Source organism: Apostichopus japonicus, chromosome 3 (assembly GCF_037975245.1).
Source record: "Apostichopus japonicus isolate 1M-3 chromosome 3, ASM3797524v1, whole genome shotgun sequence".
Classification (NCBI taxonomy): Eukaryota; Metazoa; Echinodermata; class Holothuroidea; order Aspidochirotida; family Stichopodidae; genus Apostichopus; species Apostichopus japonicus.
Window position 1 is genome coordinate 15,600,836 of NC_092563.1, and position 17,519 is coordinate 15,618,354.

Below are 17,519 nucleotides of genomic sequence, written 5' to 3' on the forward strand. Positions count from 1 at the left end.
GAGTCATTACAATGTCTTTTGAAGATTTCATCTGACCAACAATTTGATCTGTACAGAATTCTATAAAACACATGTGATCATGTAATATTCCATACTGTTTTATTTGGAAGACATACCATGCCAACTTCAGGAATGTAGACTGTTTTGAAATCAGTTGGAAACCTCGTACTCGTCGCAAACTTGCGCATTCGTCGCAAAACGGTACCCGTGTTTACGAGCATGGGGTGACGGGATAGGATTTTCAACTATTTAATTCCACGGTAGAGAGCTTTTTAATATATGATTTGGCAGAGACGTTTAGAGATACCCAGTACCTTTAATCGGCGGTGACGGGGTGGAGGGGGGTTGAGGGAACTTATAATAATATAGTAATCTTAGTTTTATTTTTTGTCACTCAGATATTCAGCTGCATGCTACTGCAGCTGTACATGACTCACGCCTACTATTAAGGGGAGTACGCACCCCCCCCCCCCTCCCTCTCTATTTCTTACTTCCCAATTTCTCTTGCTTTTGACCAGATTTGTGTATTAGGGTATCATAACTTTCAGCAAATAACATTGATTTTGAAGGAATCGTAAACAAATTGTAAATAATTAATAATAAAAACGTTTTATGAAATAGTTTTGACCAAGGGATTCTTGATCCAATTTGTATGGAATTGTCAGGTCGTCGTGAAAATGTTAAGAACTTGTTGTAAGGCTATAGTTGCAATTTTGATTCGTTCAGTTCATATCTTAACAATTTGCAACAAAATGAAAAATTCTTTAGTATATCTATAATGACTGAGGAAATCAACAATGTGCTTCAAATGAAGTTGATTAGTTATGATATGTCATCAATTTAACAAGTTTGAGCAAACTGATCAATTGATCATATAACATATTTCAACAATTCAATTTTTTGTACCATAATGGTAGATTTCGCTCAAAAAGGCATCTATTCAAGAAAAAAATGATAGCGAAATGATAATTAATCACATAAACTCATTATAGATGAAAGAAGAAACAGTTGTCAATCTCATCTTCGTATATTTTTACATCATCATCGTACATTTTACATCATTATCGTCGTCGTCGTCGTCAGCGTTATCCACATCGTCACCGACATCGTCATCATCTTTATCATCATCTTTATCATCATCTTTATCATCATCTTTATCATCATCTTTATCATCATCTTTATCATCATCTTTATCATCATCATCAGCGTCATCGTCATCGTATATTGTTGACCATTTGAGCGTTACATTATACACACACATACAACAGTAATGGTAGAGGGTACAAACTTGTATTGTATTGTATATATATATATATATATATATATATATATATATATATATATATTTAATATATACAAAATTCAGTAATATTCAGATGATGTTTCAATTTCACTACAAAATGGCCGTTGTCATTTTCCTTCTCCTAATCGATCAATCTCTTTTTGCACACATTTGGAACTCATTATATCTAAATCAGGATAACTTTCACACTTTTCTAACAACGCGGCCAGCGTAGCTGTACCCTTATTTTTCTCTCGCCACAGTTTGAGTACTTGGAATATTTGTTCCTTTACATCATATGGATGTGACTGTTGTATTAATGAGATTTCATTGTCGCTGATATTTAGCGCAGAGCGCATGAAGAACTTCCAATTCCTACCAAGCGTTTGTACAAAATCTTGGAAAAAAGCGTCAGACGGCCGGTTGCTGGTGGCTGGAAGGGTCGATTCTGGAACGGGGGAAAAAGAAATGCAAAGAGTTGTTATTTCCCCAGAATCTTATTCGGTCAGTCTCAACGTGGAAAGTACTTTTCCTGTGAGAGGGGGGAAAGGTGGGGATGTCAGTAAATTAGATGATGGAGTGGAGTGAACCCGAGTGGTTGCTTGTTTTGAGATGAGGGCTATCACCAGTTATGGCACTTGTAGTTGTTCTGCAGTTTCTAACTTGACCAAGCGGTATAGTCAATTATTCCAGCATGGTTATGGAAATGTGCGGGAGTATGGCTTTCCATACGGGAGAGGGGTGGGAGGGTTTAAACCCTCACGCACGTCCAATGCGACCACCAAATTCCATTATTAGCATCAAGTATATGGAAGTCTGGTCAGAAGTACTAATATTTGTTATCTATACCCACCGCTTATGGCAAGCCACTTAGGCCATAACGGATGTCTACTACGTTTGCTCAAATGACCACACAGTGCAGCGTTCTTGACATATAATTGTCACCGTGTCGGCGAAGTTCGTCAACTTCTTAGTATAATCGTAATTCTAGAGAATGCGTTCTCGAACGTCTTCTGTGCGAGTGTACTGCATATGTTTATTTCTTCGTGTCCAGGTGTCTTGTAAACGTATATGCTATATTACAAATTGAATATTTTATCGCTCTGGTAACGTTCTCGTAGCTACTAACATGAACATGTTTTACCATTTAACACGTTGTCGAATTTCCAGGACATTTTGTCGAACTATCGACGGCTCGAAGAAATAATATCATATTAGGGAATTCGCTGCACTGATTGGTTGCTTGGAACAACTTGCGTGCTGCAGGTAGCTAACAACCGTAAGTATGGCCTATAGCAGGGTTGTCCAACCTACGGCCCGCGGGCCACAGTCCGGCCCGCCGCAGGGTTGCGTCCGGCCCGCCAGAGATGTTCTACGGTGCGAAATTTTAGTGAGCAAATGTATTGATAACAATTTGAGCTATATAATCAATCATTCGAACCTTCTGGGTCCAAAAAAAAACTGGAAAAAGGTCAAATTGTGTGACACTCTCTCAGCGGAGGGGGGGGGGCGGCTGCACATTATTAATCTGTTTTATCAGGAAGGAAAATAAATCAGTGCGCTCCAGTGCTCACATTGTGTTGCCTTGGGCTTCGGGCAAAAAATCGAAAAATCGAGCGTATAGGGTTCATGCGGCCCTCTCTTTATCATAATCATTCCATGTGGTCCTCCTCTGCAAAAGGTTGGACAACCCTGGCCTATAGACTACTACCGATCGTGGTATTAACATCCTGTTTTCATTGGGACGTGTGTTAAACCAGGGTACGCTCTGATAAAGCGATAATTTTAATAGAACAGACACACACAAAAAATACACATTTGGGTGCTAGTAATGTTTTGTCTACCTACTCTAGTTTCAAGATATCAACCTTTAAAATATCTGGAATGGTCCTTTCATGCTAAATTGATGATGACGTCAACTCCTCAGTGCACGCCTTAATGTTAACGTTAAACCATTGTATTATAAATTTTAATATAACTCAACCGAAACATATTCTTTCAACTTCATGTAAATGACAGAACATTTACTTTAATGATATTCAACAACATTTACTTTTGACAATTTTGTAACTCATTATAAACATGTCATTTGAGGCCATAAAAGTATTATGTGTTCCCAATGAGTCTTGTGTTGTATCTGAGGAACTGACTAATTAATCTGTGAATTAGACTTTATAGTCTAGTCACTTTTAGTGACTAACCACAGCTGATTAAAGGAGCATTTCTCAAAAACTTGTGATATAGAAAATACAGCACGGACTGTATAAGCAGTGTTTGCTAACGGTCTACAACGTATCCAAATTATGTCTGTATCTTTTTACTCGTTACCTTGGAATTATACACCGACAGTTTAACAAAACATTAAGACTGAACATTAAGAAAGTAGCCTACTGTTTAATCTCATAAGTTTTTATGACCGCAGCCAGGCGATAATATTGTTAACATATCAACAGTCCGCATAATTTTCAAAACGTTATACAAAATCCTGTTGACGTATTTATTTATTGGAGTGTTTATAGATAAAGAAGTGTGTGGGTGGGTGTGCGCGACAAAACGGTTACCATGGTAATCGGTCCTTACCTGTAGTCTCACTAGATTCTTTCTTTGAGCTTAAATATCGATACACTAAATCATCTCTCTGTATATCCTTTAAGATTTCCTCTAGTTTTGAGTAATTATCGTGACGAAATACTCTTCTTTGATCGAGAAGTTTCAAAAGACCATGGGCTGTCTTTTTCTCCATCACACTAGGTGGTAGCTTGGCGTCATCTGAACGGCACCTCATCTGAATATATGAATATTCACAAAAGAAGGATGATCAACGGCAACAGTTCTTTTTCGATATGCGATAGTCGGTTAAACTGACATTCGTATTCTGAATATACCTTCTTCTGGTTTTACAAAATGTGTTCAAAAGATAACATATTGAAATCCACAATAAAATGCAACAATTGCGAAGTTAAGATGAATTACTAAAACCAACCCCAACGGTTCACCATGCCCTCGAATATCCATCGTTAGTCCTTATCGTGTTCTATAGCTAAACAACGGTTATCAAATACATAAAATTAACAGTGCATCAATTACCATGAACATGATACACCGAAGATGTATTTTTTTTTTGTGGTAATTTACCTTTCGTTTTTACAAGCATGCATGTGACAATGGTACGTATGTTGTTGGGGTTTTATTAGTTTGCATCAAACTGAACTGATAAACCAAAGTATCGAATACCTGTAGCAGACACGTATCATTAAAATCTCCCGAATACGAGTATACGATTACGTGCATGATTTGATTTCTTGAGTAAAAACTCAGAAGTAAAAGTAACAGAGTACAGACAAAAAAAAAGGACTCGAGTTTGAGTTCGAGTACGGGACGCCTAATTTTTATTCCTAGGACGAATAAGGGTTTCAGGTTTTTCAGGAATTTACAAATTCGTTTGAAATCAGAGTTAGGGTTTGGGAAGTGGGTTAGGGATGCATTGCCGGTGAAAATGAAGGATTGTCGTTCATAATCTGGGGTCAAAACTAGGAAAAAAGATTCAGAACATGTTTTTTGAAAAAAGCGTCATATGCTTGGAATCCATGGATTTGATTGGCCGATGCCCTTATTCGTCCTAGGAAAAAAAAATACGCGTACGGCACTGGAGTAATACAAGACGTCTGCAGTAAACTAAGCATGACGTTCTCATTCTGCATTTGTCAAATGGTTACATAATACTTACTTTCAATTTTTCCGTATCATTCTCTAGTTCGTTACCTAGCAACAGGAGTAGCTTTGTATGTTCCGGTGGAGCTCTGTTCCGATGAGACATTTCTTACACTACAAAGAATGAAAAAAACATTTGTTTATATCAGAGCAGTTTTCAGGCGACTCATGCAAATAATAAGGTATTTTCTTAAGCATTTCCAATTTCATTCAATAATACGCAAGACCATATGAATTGAAAGGGCCTTGTTTTGTTTTTTGGGTTAATGAAAAGTACCCATGCATATTCCATTTTTGTAATAAGAAAGTGCCCCCTTTGTTATTTAAAAAGTGATCTGATATAGAGGAAATTAAGAAACTTGTAATTTACTTAAAAGTAATGATGTCATTGAAACGTGTCGTTTTGATAACAACAACAAAAAAACATTCAACAACAAAATTCATTTCTCTCTCAAATCATAGTCACACGTCCCACTGCCCTTCGAAGTTTGTATACCTCTCCTACCAGGTTGAAGCATCTGCTGACAGTTGTCATGTAAAATCTAGGGACAATTTTTTTTTGCGACATATAAATTTCCAGTACAGTTTACAACAAATCAAAGGCGCCGAGACAATTTGGGTAGTTGAAAAATATGCCTAATCAATATGAATTTGGTCGGCCATAGCAGTGGCGTAGGAAGGTACTTTTGAGTGGGGGGGGGGCTGAAGACTGATGGCCGGCCTGGGGGAGGGGTCTAAGCAGTGGCGTCACCAGACTTTTCAGTCTGGGGGGCACCAGCATTTGATGGGGGCACTTAGGTGGATACGGATCGCCGTCCTGGGGGAGGGGTCTAAGGGGAGGGGGTGGAAAATTTTCGCATACGGAGGATGGGCTAGATGCAAAATGGTGCCACATTTGATGCTAAATTCGATCTGAAGATATCTCCAGAAATTGCTATTTTTGAGGTAATGATTTTAACAACGCGCAGAATTTTGCAGAGGATATGAACACATGCTGTCGATATTATGCCTAACCCTATCAATAGAACCTACATTTGTTGAATTAATGTGTGCATGACCCCAGACTCCTTTCTTGTCCTTCTCGTTTTCTCCCATTATCCGAAAATACGAATTACTGTGCTTCTTTGTCCTTTTGAAAAACCAACTCAGATGATGGAAGTTGAATATAACAAAATATATATATATTTTTTTACCAACCCAAATCTCAGATGGGGGCACTCGGTTTTCCAGGGGACCATTGACTTTTCACGTGCCCCCTTGCCCCCCCCCCCTCCTTGGCGACGCCACTGGGTCTAAGTGGAGGGGGTGTCCCCCTCCCCTTTGGATTTTTTTTGCATTTCCAGGTGGCCCCAGATGCAATTTGGTGCAATATAGCACACTTCAACACCCAATCCATTTTGTAAATAATTTTGCATTTTCACCTGGCCTTATAGATGCAATTTGGTGCTCCAAATGAGATTTTTTTCTCATTTGGAAATGAAAAAGGGGTTTTCTGACTGGCGGAGCGGGGGGGGGGGCGGAATGATACTTCCGCCCCCCCCCCCCCATATTTTTGACTGGGGCCCCCCCTGCCAGGACATACATCGGTAACGGATCATTTTTACCACCCCCCCCCTCCTAAGTCACGAGTCTTATTATTATGGGATGGAGTGAATAAGGTAGCATGGTAGGGGGAAATTAAGATAAGACACTGATGCCGAGTTAAGTTTACAGTAGTTACAGTAGTTAGAGGAGAAGAAGGGAAGGATTAAGTTTGTAATAGTTAGAGGAGAAGAGGGGAAGGATTAACTTTGAAATGGTTGGGCACGAGATCATAATTATTTTCTTAGACTAACTTCATCAGTAATAGAGTAGAGGACCAGTATTAAATTAATTAGAAGTTAAATGGACACTTAATTGAAGCTATTTACCCATGGAGTTTTTATAGAAGTTTAGTGAATACCTGGAGCTTGTTCTACAAATGGATATTCTATTTTAGTAAAAGCCTGGAGCTGTTTTACAAGGAAATTTCATATTTAATAAATTGTATCACCCGGAGCTGTACCAATGGAGGCAGAACTCTATTTCATCCTGTACTAATATCTGGCAACGATATAATTTTCTGTTGTGATGGAACTGAACTATAAATTCCCATTTTAATTCAATGTTTGGATCCGGAAGTGAACCCCTGTGATGACCCAACCCGAGTGATCAACAGTTTCTCCTAGAGACGCCCCAAGCTGAGACGCCCCAAGAGGTTATTTCCCCGAGTAGCGAGCTGTCCAGAGAACCACCCAATCCAGAGACGTCCCCAACTAAGTGAACCGCCCTAGAAGTTTCCCAAGGAGACAATTTCGTTCTCAAATTGTATTCGGTCGACCCGCGCCGCGATTTTGTTATTATTTTCGTTGGGACTGATAAGTATTATTTTTCCATTAAGTTCAGTGGAGTCGTTATAAGAAGTAAGATTTCCGAGATATGTAAGTTACACCCATTTATATAATTTCACATTAAGTTAAAGTAACCCCATTGATATTAATACAACGTTCATGTGCATCGTAAACACACCACTTTACCTTTATTTGTTTGTTTTTGTGTGAGCATTCCGCCTTTTTAATTTGTCCCCACGATCTCAGAGTAAATCGGCCCTACCCTGATTTGGAGGTGCCACCTGTAATCTTCCCAAACCTAAAAATATATTTAAGCCTCGTCACTGCGTTTTTGACCGGCTACATAATTGGCGCCCGTTTATGGGACCTGATTACAATTTATTTCTCTGAGATTAGGTCATTGAGAAGGCGACATGTTCACCCAGTCATACTTAATTTCAATGTTATTTTAAATGTCCAACATTTTCAACATAATTACCTTTAAAGTGAGAGCAGAGTTTTTATCCATATCTTAGGTTCCAGTTTTCACAAGTTGTGTTATATGAGTAATTCCACCAATGTTACAACTGAGCGTGTAGCATACATTTCAGTCTTTGCAGAGAGGTTTCTAGAATAGCTTACAGCACAGTACAACCCTAAATAGTTTACAACCATTATTCCTTCACATGCCTTTACACTTTTGACCTTTTGAGGTGTAAACTAATATTTATTACTCCAGTCTTCCCCCGCGTTACCATAGAAACCATGGAAGGTAAGGTTGTAACTGTTAAGGGTATCCCCGGGGAAGAATTGAATAATTTTATGGGTAGAGTAGGGGAAGTAAATTCGTTCAGGTTTAATGGTGACCCTAGCGTTGGTTTGTGTGAGTATATGTGTTTTGGTTTGTGGTTTGTGGTGGTTTGTGGTTTGTGGTGTGGTTTGGTTTGTGTGAGTCTGCAGAGATAGCAGAAAAGGCAGTGACAGATCTGAAGGATGAGGTTTTCAAGGGAATTTCCCTTAGCCTTTCCATACAAAGCCCCTCAAGCGAGATGTCTCGACAAGACATGATCAAAGCCTTGAAGCTAGCAGGCTACACTGTGCAAAAAGACGATAACCTGAGCTTATCCTCAGAGGGATCAGCTCCCCCAGCCCGCCAACCCATGGGGACCACTATCATCCAACCCCCAAGAATTTCGGTCTTTGCTGGGGAGACCAACAATAAATTAAGCGTAGAAAACTTTGAGATGTGGGAGTACGAGATCTCTTGTCTCCTGCAACAAGAAGTGCACTCTAAGGAGGTTATAGAGAATGCAGTAAGGAATTCCCTGAGGGGCCAAGCAGCAAGGGTAGTAAGACATTTAGGGGCAAACTCAAGTATTGAGGAAATAGTTGAAAAGCTGGAGGGGATTTATGGAACAGTGGAATCAGGGGCTGACTTGCTAGCACAGGCCTATAATACACACCAGCAGAAAGGAGAAACAACTGCAGCCTTTGGGTGTAGATTAGAAAGCCTTGTCATGAAGGCTAAGGACAGAGGAGGGATCTCTGCAGAAGAGGTGGACCGGACCCTTAGGGTAGTATTTTGGAAGGGGCTCGTGGACGATGACGTAAGGGGGGCCGTTCGGCACAACTACCAAGAGGCGAGCAATTTTGGAGATCTCCTTCGGCTGACACGTTTGGCCGAACAAGAGTGTGCCGACCGGAGACACCTCAAAAGAAATGCTCAAACCGGGAGAGTACTAATGCATTCGGCAGCCCCGTCCCCAGTGGTCCCTGACTTGGAGGTGAAGGTTAGGGAGCTTACCAAGAAACTTGAGGAGCTCCAAAGAGCAGACAGACAGGAGAGCGATTACTCAACCCCAAAACCCCGTAGGTCAAATGATATACCCCCATTGATGAACAGGGTGCCCCAAAAATGTTTTAAATGTGGGGTTGTAGGCCACCTGGCTCGTCAGTGCCCCCAGACCAGATGTTTTAGGTGCAACAGTCCGGCCACATAGCAACATTTTGCAGGACATCAACCCAGGTGAATTTAAACTCCCCACGGTCACTTATACCCGGGGAGCAGTAAGTGGCCCAAACCGACCTTGCCCCAAGGAGTACCCCCCTGTAGATGAGATTGTGGGAGATGCATCAGAGAGTGCGGCTATAATTAATGGGGTCTACTGCAAGAGTCTCATTGACACCGGATCCCAAGTGACCATGATAGCTAATTCATTCTACAAGAGATATCTCTCCTACATGCCCTTAGGAGACCTACGTGGCCTCATTGACCTGAAAGGGGGCGGAGGACATAGCGTGGCATATCTAGGCTACGTGAGAGTAACAATAACCTTCCCTGACCATGTGACCCTTAGAGACGAGAAGTATGAAACCTGTGCCCTTATTGTCCTTGACACACCCTACAACCAAGGTGTGCCCCTACTTCTTGGTACTAATATCATATCCCGCTGTATGGAGAAATGTAGAGAATGCCTTGGGGTACAATTTTTACAACATAACGTAGTTCCCTCAGCGTGGCAGACAGCCTATAGAGAGTTACAGTCCAAGGTCCATACAGAAGAGAGTGGCTGGAGGGTATATCTCGACCACCATAGTAATGTCAAGATCCAACCTGGTAGATCAGTTCTAGTAAAAGGGAGGGCGAGGACGACGACCCCTAAAGGAGAGAGAGTTTTTGTAATTCCCGAATATGATCCAGACGCCCGGCTGCCTTCGGGACTGATTATTAGTCCCGGTGTTATCGATATCTCCCAAAGAGTGAAGACTTTCCCTTTAAAAATTACCAATATTTCCACGAAGGATGTTTACCTGAAGGGAAATAAGCAAGTGTGTCAAATCCACAGAGTAGATGTACTGCAGGCTCCAGTGTCAAAAACTGGAAGGGAGAGAAAGGCGCAGAGTATGAGCGCCAACGTACAGAGTCCAAGTGAGGAGATAACGTTTGACGATTTTGACATTGACCAATCCCTGTTGACCCCACCACAACTTAAAGAGATAGAGACACTATTGCGGAAACATGAAGCGGTCATCTCTAAACATGAAAACGATCTAGGCTGTGCGACAGCAGTGAAGCATACCATTCCCTTAAGTGACCCGAACCCCTTTAAGGAGAGACATCGGCGAATACCCCCAGCTGATTATCAGGAGGTCCGAAAATTGTTGAAGGACATGGAGGATGGTGATATTATTCGACCCTCCTGCAGCCCGTTTGCATCCCCTGTAGTTTTAGTGAGAAAGAAGGACGGAACCCTTCGATTTTGTATAGATTATCGTAAATTGAATGCCAAGACGATTAAAGATGCATACGCTCTACCTCGTATTGAAGAGAGTCTGGATGCCCTGGCAGGTGCGAAGTGGTTTTCCTCCCTAGATCTTAAAAGTGGATACTGGCAGATAGAGGTAGAAGAGAAAGAGAAGTACAAGACAGCCTTCACAACACCTTTTGGGTTTTATGAGTGTAACCGCATGCCATTTGGTCTAACTAATGCCCCTGCAACCGTTCAACGACTCATGGAGATGTGTATGGGTGACCTTAACCTTCAACAATGTCTGGTGTACCTTGACGATATTATAATCTTTTCTCATACCTTTGAAGAACACCTCGAGAGATTGAAAGCAGTTTTCCAGAGACTTGAAGATTACGGTCTTAAAGTGAAACCATCCAAATGCCAACTACTCCGTAAAAGAGTTAAATACCTTGGCCACATCATATCCGAGGAGGGGGTGGAGACTGACCCTAGTAAAATTGAAGCACTCCAGACATGGCCCGTACCTCGTAGTGTACACGACGTACGCTCATTTTTAGGATTTACGGGTTATTACCGTAGATTTATTAAGGACTATTCAAAGATGGCGAAACCCTTACATGCCCTCACAGCAGGAACCCATCCCCAGGGAAGAGAAAGGATCCCTCCTGGAATTGGACCCCTGAGTGCCAAGCTGCATTCGAGACACTAGTAAAGGAATTATCATCACCCCCAATCCTTGCTTTTGCCGATTTCTCTAAGCCCTTCATCTTACACATTGATGCCAGTGGACTGGGGCTGGGGGCAGCATTATACCAGACACAAGATGGGAAAGAGAGGGTAGTTGCATATGCGAGCAGAGGTCTGAGAAAGGGTGAAATGCACTACCCTGCACATAAACTGGAATTTCTCTCTCTGAAGTGGGCAGTGACGGAGAAGTTTAAGGAGTACCTTTATGGTCGTAAATTTACTGTCCTGACAGATAATAACCCCCTCACCTATGTAAATACAACAGCTAAACTTGATGCTACAGGACATCGTTGGTTGGCAGCTCTATCCACCTACAATTATGACCTTCATTATCGGCCAGGTAAGAGGAATGGAGATGCAGATGGATTGTCCCGCAGACCCCACCCCGACGACCCCCACACCCTAACTGGAGACACAGTACGAGCAATATGTGAAGTTCATTTGCTATCAAAGTGCACTGTTGGAGAGAACCCACTTCCCATGGTAGAGACCCTGTGCTCCCAGACAAGAGTATTAGAGATGGAATGTAACGGTAGTACTGATACTGACTTAAATCAACCCCAGTCTCTGATGAGCGGCGACCCCCATTTATGGCAGAATCGGCAGAAGCGAGATCCAGATATCTATCGAGTAATTAGGTACCTAGAGAGAGGTCTTCCCCCAAATCGAAGACTGTACGTAGCAGAAACGCCCAGTGTTAAACAATTACTCCGACATTGGGATAAATTTCTTTTCAAAGATGGAGTACTGTACCGATGCTATAACGATCCCCAGGGAGAGAATGTGTATCAGCTTGTCCTACCTCCACTGTATAGAGGTAAGGCTATGGCTGGATTGCACGATGAAGTAGGACATATGGGTCAAGAGAGGACATTAGAGCTACTTAGAGAAAGATATTTCTGGCCAAAGATGGCAGGTGATGTGAGCGACTATATCAAATCATGTGGTAGATGTATCCGTCGCAAGACACATGAGAAAGCAGGAGGTGTTGCTAAGCTGGTCAACATCCACACATCTTCCCCAATGGAGCTGGTATGTATGGACTATCTATCCCTTGAGCAATCAAAGGGAGGGTACGAAAACATTCTGGTAGTCACAGACCATTTTACGAAGTATGCCCAGGCGTTCCCCACGAGAGACCAGACGGCTCGTACTACAGCACGTGTCTTATTCGATAATTTTTTTGTACATTATGGTTTCCCAACCCGGTTACATTCTGACCAAGGGCGTAATTTTGAGAGTGAAGTGATCCAACATCTTTGCAAGATTGCAGGAATAAGAAAGTCCAGGACAACACCCTATCACCCCCAAGGCAACCCAATCTGTGAGAGATTCAATCGCACCCTTCTTGACATGTTAGGTACCCTGTCTGAAGAGAAGAAAGCAAATTGGAAAGAGTTTGTAGCTCCACTATGTCATGCATACAACGCTACTAAACACTCAAGTACTGGGTACGCACCCTATTTCCTCATGTTTGGTAGAAACCCGATCCTCCCATCGGATGTAGCAATGCAACTCCCTAAACCAGTAATATCCACAAGAACTCACCATAAGTATGCGGAGCAACTACGAGAAAAAGTAGAATTTGCTCACCAACTAGCTGCAAAACACTCCAAAGAGAGAGCACAACACAACAAACACGTATATGACTCCAAGGCTAAAGGAAATGAGCTTGAACCAGAAGACAGAGTACTAGTGAGGAATGTGCACCTCAGAGGTAAACACAAGCTAGCTGATCGTTGGGGTCAAGAGGTTTACAAAATTTTAAGGAGAGTTAACCCTGATATACCTGTGTATGTGGTAGAGCAAGAGCTTGGGAGAGGAAAGAGGCGTACACTTCACAGAAACCTATTACTACCTATTCCAGAATCGATGAGTACATGTGATCCCCCAGAAACCCCAAAGAAACCAGTCCCGAGACCAAGACAATGTTACCACGATAAACCCTTAGTTGACGTTACAGAGGATAGTGATACAGATGATCAGTTATCCTGGTATAGAGTGGTAACAAGGCCTGTACCAGCTAGAAGGTCAAGAGCTTGTTTAACCCCTGAGGAGGTTCCCAGAATATTAAAGGAACAAGAAGTGACTACTCCGCATGCTACATTGGAAGAGGCGGAGCACAACGTTAGTTTGGAAGAGAGAAGAATCCCAGTGGAGCCAGAAGCTGTTACCCCACCGACAGAGACACCGCCTATACCGGCACCCCGATCCCCAAAGACTAAGACTAAATCCACCCCAACAGGCCCCGTGCTGGGATCACGAGTACGGCACGCAGTACAACCAACTAGACGATCGGCAAGATTGGCAGCACGACGCAAAGGTGTGTCACATGCTCACATAGCAAACCAATGTAAGGTTACTAGCCCCTCCTGGGAAGAGAAAACTAATTTTTTATTGTCATGTAGGGATCTCCCAAAAGAGTTTTCTAAGGCCATTTGCTCTTTGGTAGCCAATGTTTAATTGTTGCAGATGAAACGATATGACCTGTTAGTATTTGTCTGTCACAGTATGCTACACTGGAAACAGATCTGCAAAGACGTGTTGAGTAAATAACTTACAACTCATTACATTTATTTTCATATGATTACAAGGTCATATTTTGTTTTTTGTGTTGAAACCAATAGTAACAATTACTATTTTTTCTGACAAACTATTTGTGGTTGAGTTATCCACTTATATCTATTGTACATGATGTGAAGTAAGGAAACTAATATTTTTTCTGTGAAATTTAACGAAGGGAACCTGTTCTCCTTGGTTGAAACAGTGAATGTTATGGTGGGATACAGTCCTATTAAGTGCAAGGATTATTAACATTTTGTCATATTGATTGCATTTTGCACAGTTTGCTCTCAAGATTGTCTATGAGTGTCATGAATTGATTTATTACCAACTAAAAAAAAGAGTGTTTTATGCCACTAAGTGTTTTGAAAAAAAGTCAAAGGTGGTGGTGCCTTGTTTTAAGGTGAAATGTCAAGAGCCATTTCCAGAGGCAGGGGAAAGTGTAACCAGAGCATAACCTGGTTAATGTTTTGTATAGTTATCATTTCCTTTTATTTTCCACCTTTTGTTTTTATCCATTTAATCATTTTCTTTTGTTTGTTTGTTTTTATTCATTTGACAATGAATAACCTTTACTTGGTAGATTTATGAGTTCCCTTAATTTTCACTTTTATTGCTAACTACTACATGGCAACAGTTAGTGGTCGGGTGGCCCTGTGTGACCTGTCTTTTTCTTAAGCTAAGTAATTGTTTTGCGTGGTCCTATTTTCTAGGAATATATGAGTGGCTCCAAGAGTCTATCCTTTTCAGAACCGTGGGTTAAATAGACAATTTTATAACTTTTGTTTGGTTAGATAGGAATGTTTTGGTGATAGATGATTATTTTAAATGTACCAAAGGACACCATAAATTAAGTAATGTGTCTGGTAAATTATGTATTAAGTATTAATTGACAGCTGGTTGGTCACTGGACCTCAGATACCAGGAAGTGGAGGGCAAGCTGGTCTAGAGTAGGAGGGGGGAAAGTTGAGACAAAGACTAAATCATGAATATTCAATGAACCAAGCTTTGTGTTTAATTGGTTTAAGGTGGTCATGTGTGAGTTGCCTTGTACTATTATTATGGGATGAATTCTTATTATTATGGGATGTATTCTTATTATTATGGGATGGAGTGAATAAGGTAGCATGGTAGGGGGAAATTAAGATAAGACACTGATGCCGAGTTAAGTTTACAGTAGTTACAGTAGTTAGAGGAGAAGAAGGGAAGGATTAAGTTTGTAATAGTTAGAGGAGAAGAGGGGAAGGATTAACTTTGAAATGGTTGGGCACGAGATCATAATTATTTTCTTAGACTAACTTCATCAGTAATAGAGTAGAGGACCAGTATTAAATTAATTAGAAGTTAAATGGACACTTAATTGAAGCTATTTAGAAGTTAAATGGACACTTAATTGAAGCTATTTACCCATGGAGTTTTTATAGAAGTTTAGTGAATACCTGGAGCTTGTTCTACAAATGGATATTCTATTTTAGTAAAAGCCTGGAGCTGTTTTACAAGGAAATTTCATATTTAATAAATTGAATCACCCGGAGCTGTACCAATGGAGGCAGAACTCTATTTCATCCTGTACTAATATCTGGCAACGATATAATTTTCTGTTGTGATGGAACTGAACTATAAATTCCCATTTTAATTCAATGTTTGGATCCGGAAGTGAACCCCTGTGATGACCCAACCCGAGTGATCAACAGTTTCTCCTAGAGACGCCCCAAGCTGAGACGCCCCAAGAGGTTATTTCCCCGAGTAGCGAGCTGTCCAGAGAACCACCCAATCCAGAGACGTCCCCAACTAAGTGAACCGCCCTAGAAGTTTCCCAAGGAGACAATTTCGTTCTCAAATTGTATTCGGTCGACCCGCGCCGCGATTTTGTTATTATTTTCGTTGGGACTGATAAGTATTATTTTTCCATTAAGTTCAGTGGAGTCGTTATAAGAAGTAAGATTTCCGAGATATGTAAGTTACACCCATTTATATAATTTCACATTAAGTTAAAGTAACCCCATTGATATTAATACAACGTTCATGTGCATCGTAAACACACCACTTTACCTTTATTTGTTTGTTTTTGTGTGAGCATTCCGCCTTTTTAATTTGTCCCCACGATCTCAGAGTAAATCGGCCCTACCCTGATTTGGAGGTGCCACTTGTAATCTTCCCAAACCTAAAAATATATTTAAGCCTCGTCACTGCGTTTTTGACCGGCTACATAAACAACCACTGCCCTGTGTCTGCCAGTGTTTACCCAATAATAATCGGAAAGTCCTTCCGACACCCCTACAAGTCTTAACCATGTTCCATGGTACAGGCGCGGATCCATGTAGGTGGTGTACAGGGATAGAAAATGGAACATAGTCATTTATGAGCGCTGTATATAGATGGCATGACGTACAAAGGGCACTGTCAATTCCGAACACATTCCCTATGCTTAATTATGTAACAAATCGTTAATAAAAACATAGTTTAAGATATCCTTGATATACCAGAAGGCATATATGAGAGACTTACGTCATCATCTTTTACCCCATCAAATACTACCTACAATGCTTACTAAAAATCCCTCCTAACATGATTTCTTGCAATGTTTCTTAAAATGCTTCATATAATACTACATCCTACAATGCTTCCTAAAATGCCTCCTAATATGATATTCCTACAATGTTACCTAAAATGCTTCCTATTATACCGTCCTCCAATGCTTCCTATTAAAAATACGACCTACAATGCATTCCTAAAATACCTTCTATAATGCTTCCTAAAATGCTTCCTCAAGTGCTTCTTCCTACAATGCTTCCTAAATTACAAACCCTGGGGGTGGGGGTGCTCCCGCACCCCTTTAACTACTCTCTGCCTAAGTCATGTTGCCCCAACTTGTATACCCCATACTGACCATAGTAGCCTAAGGATTTTCAACAGTTCAAATGCAGTATTCAATAACACAATTCAATAACATTCTCATATTTCTGGCATAATAAGTCATACACATTCCACCAGAAAAGAAATGGATTGTCATTTCGTGTATGGTTTGCTCTATCAAAGTATAGTAGGCTATAGAAAGGCAAAAACAAGAACAGAAAACAGAGAATAAAATGCAACTATTTCTCGTAACATCACACGTCGTCGAATAATAGCTGTTTTCTGGTAAAACTCACCATTTGGGAGACTGTTCCACAGTCCTGCATTCGTGATTTTTCCAATAATGTCAGCTGTTTTAAGCGCTATATACTATATGCACATCGTATTGGTGTGTGTGTGTAGTGTATCAGCTCGGCAAGCATGCATAATATCACCAGATTGAGCCCTATCTCTGCTAGTCAAAACGTTTCATTATAAATTTCGTCTTACGAGCCAATAAATGGCAGAAATTTCTTTGCGAATGCGAAAACCACCTTCCACGTGTGTTGTACACTGCAGCAGCTAACTCATATCTCTGTCTTGTACACAGCCTTCTCTTATACATGCTCATTGTAGATAACAGAGATCTAAATTAATATGAAACGTACTCACATAATTAGTTCTACACTGTCAAATGCAACGCGTGCGCCATACTATAGTGCAGCTAATGAAGCATGGTTTGTAACGGACTGCACTGTTTGAATAGGGGTGTAAAGTTTATAT

The 17,519-nt window shown here is 40.9% G+C and overlaps 1 protein-coding gene across 3 annotated transcripts; it reads right to left on the minus strand.

Moving 5' to 3' along the window:
• Nucleotides 1-1,339: 1,339 nt before the first annotated feature.
• LOC139964684 (uncharacterized) lies at nucleotides 1,340-17,488 on the minus strand. 3 transcript variants are annotated; one of them, XM_071966527.1, is made up of 4 exons: nucleotides 12,933-14,280; nucleotides 5,010-5,107; nucleotides 3,863-4,067; nucleotides 1,340-1,730 (listed from the first exon to the last, which is right to left on the minus strand). In XM_071966527.1, the coding sequence occupies exons 2-4, from the start codon at nucleotides 5,097-5,099 to the stop codon at nucleotides 1,411-1,413; spliced, it is 615 nt and encodes a 204-aa protein (XP_071822628.1). In that variant the 5' UTR covers nucleotides 5,100-5,107; nucleotides 12,933-14,280; the 3' UTR covers nucleotides 1,340-1,410. The 3 variants fall into 3 exon arrangements, with proteins under 3 accessions (XP_071822628.1, XP_071822623.1, XP_071822617.1); XM_071966522.1 differs by lacking the exon at nucleotides 12,933-14,280 and adding an exon at nucleotides 12,799-12,845; XM_071966516.1 differs by lacking the exon at nucleotides 12,933-14,280 and adding an exon at nucleotides 17,054-17,488 and having other exon boundaries at nucleotides 1,343-1,730.
• Nucleotides 17,489-17,519: the final 31 nt, after the last annotated feature.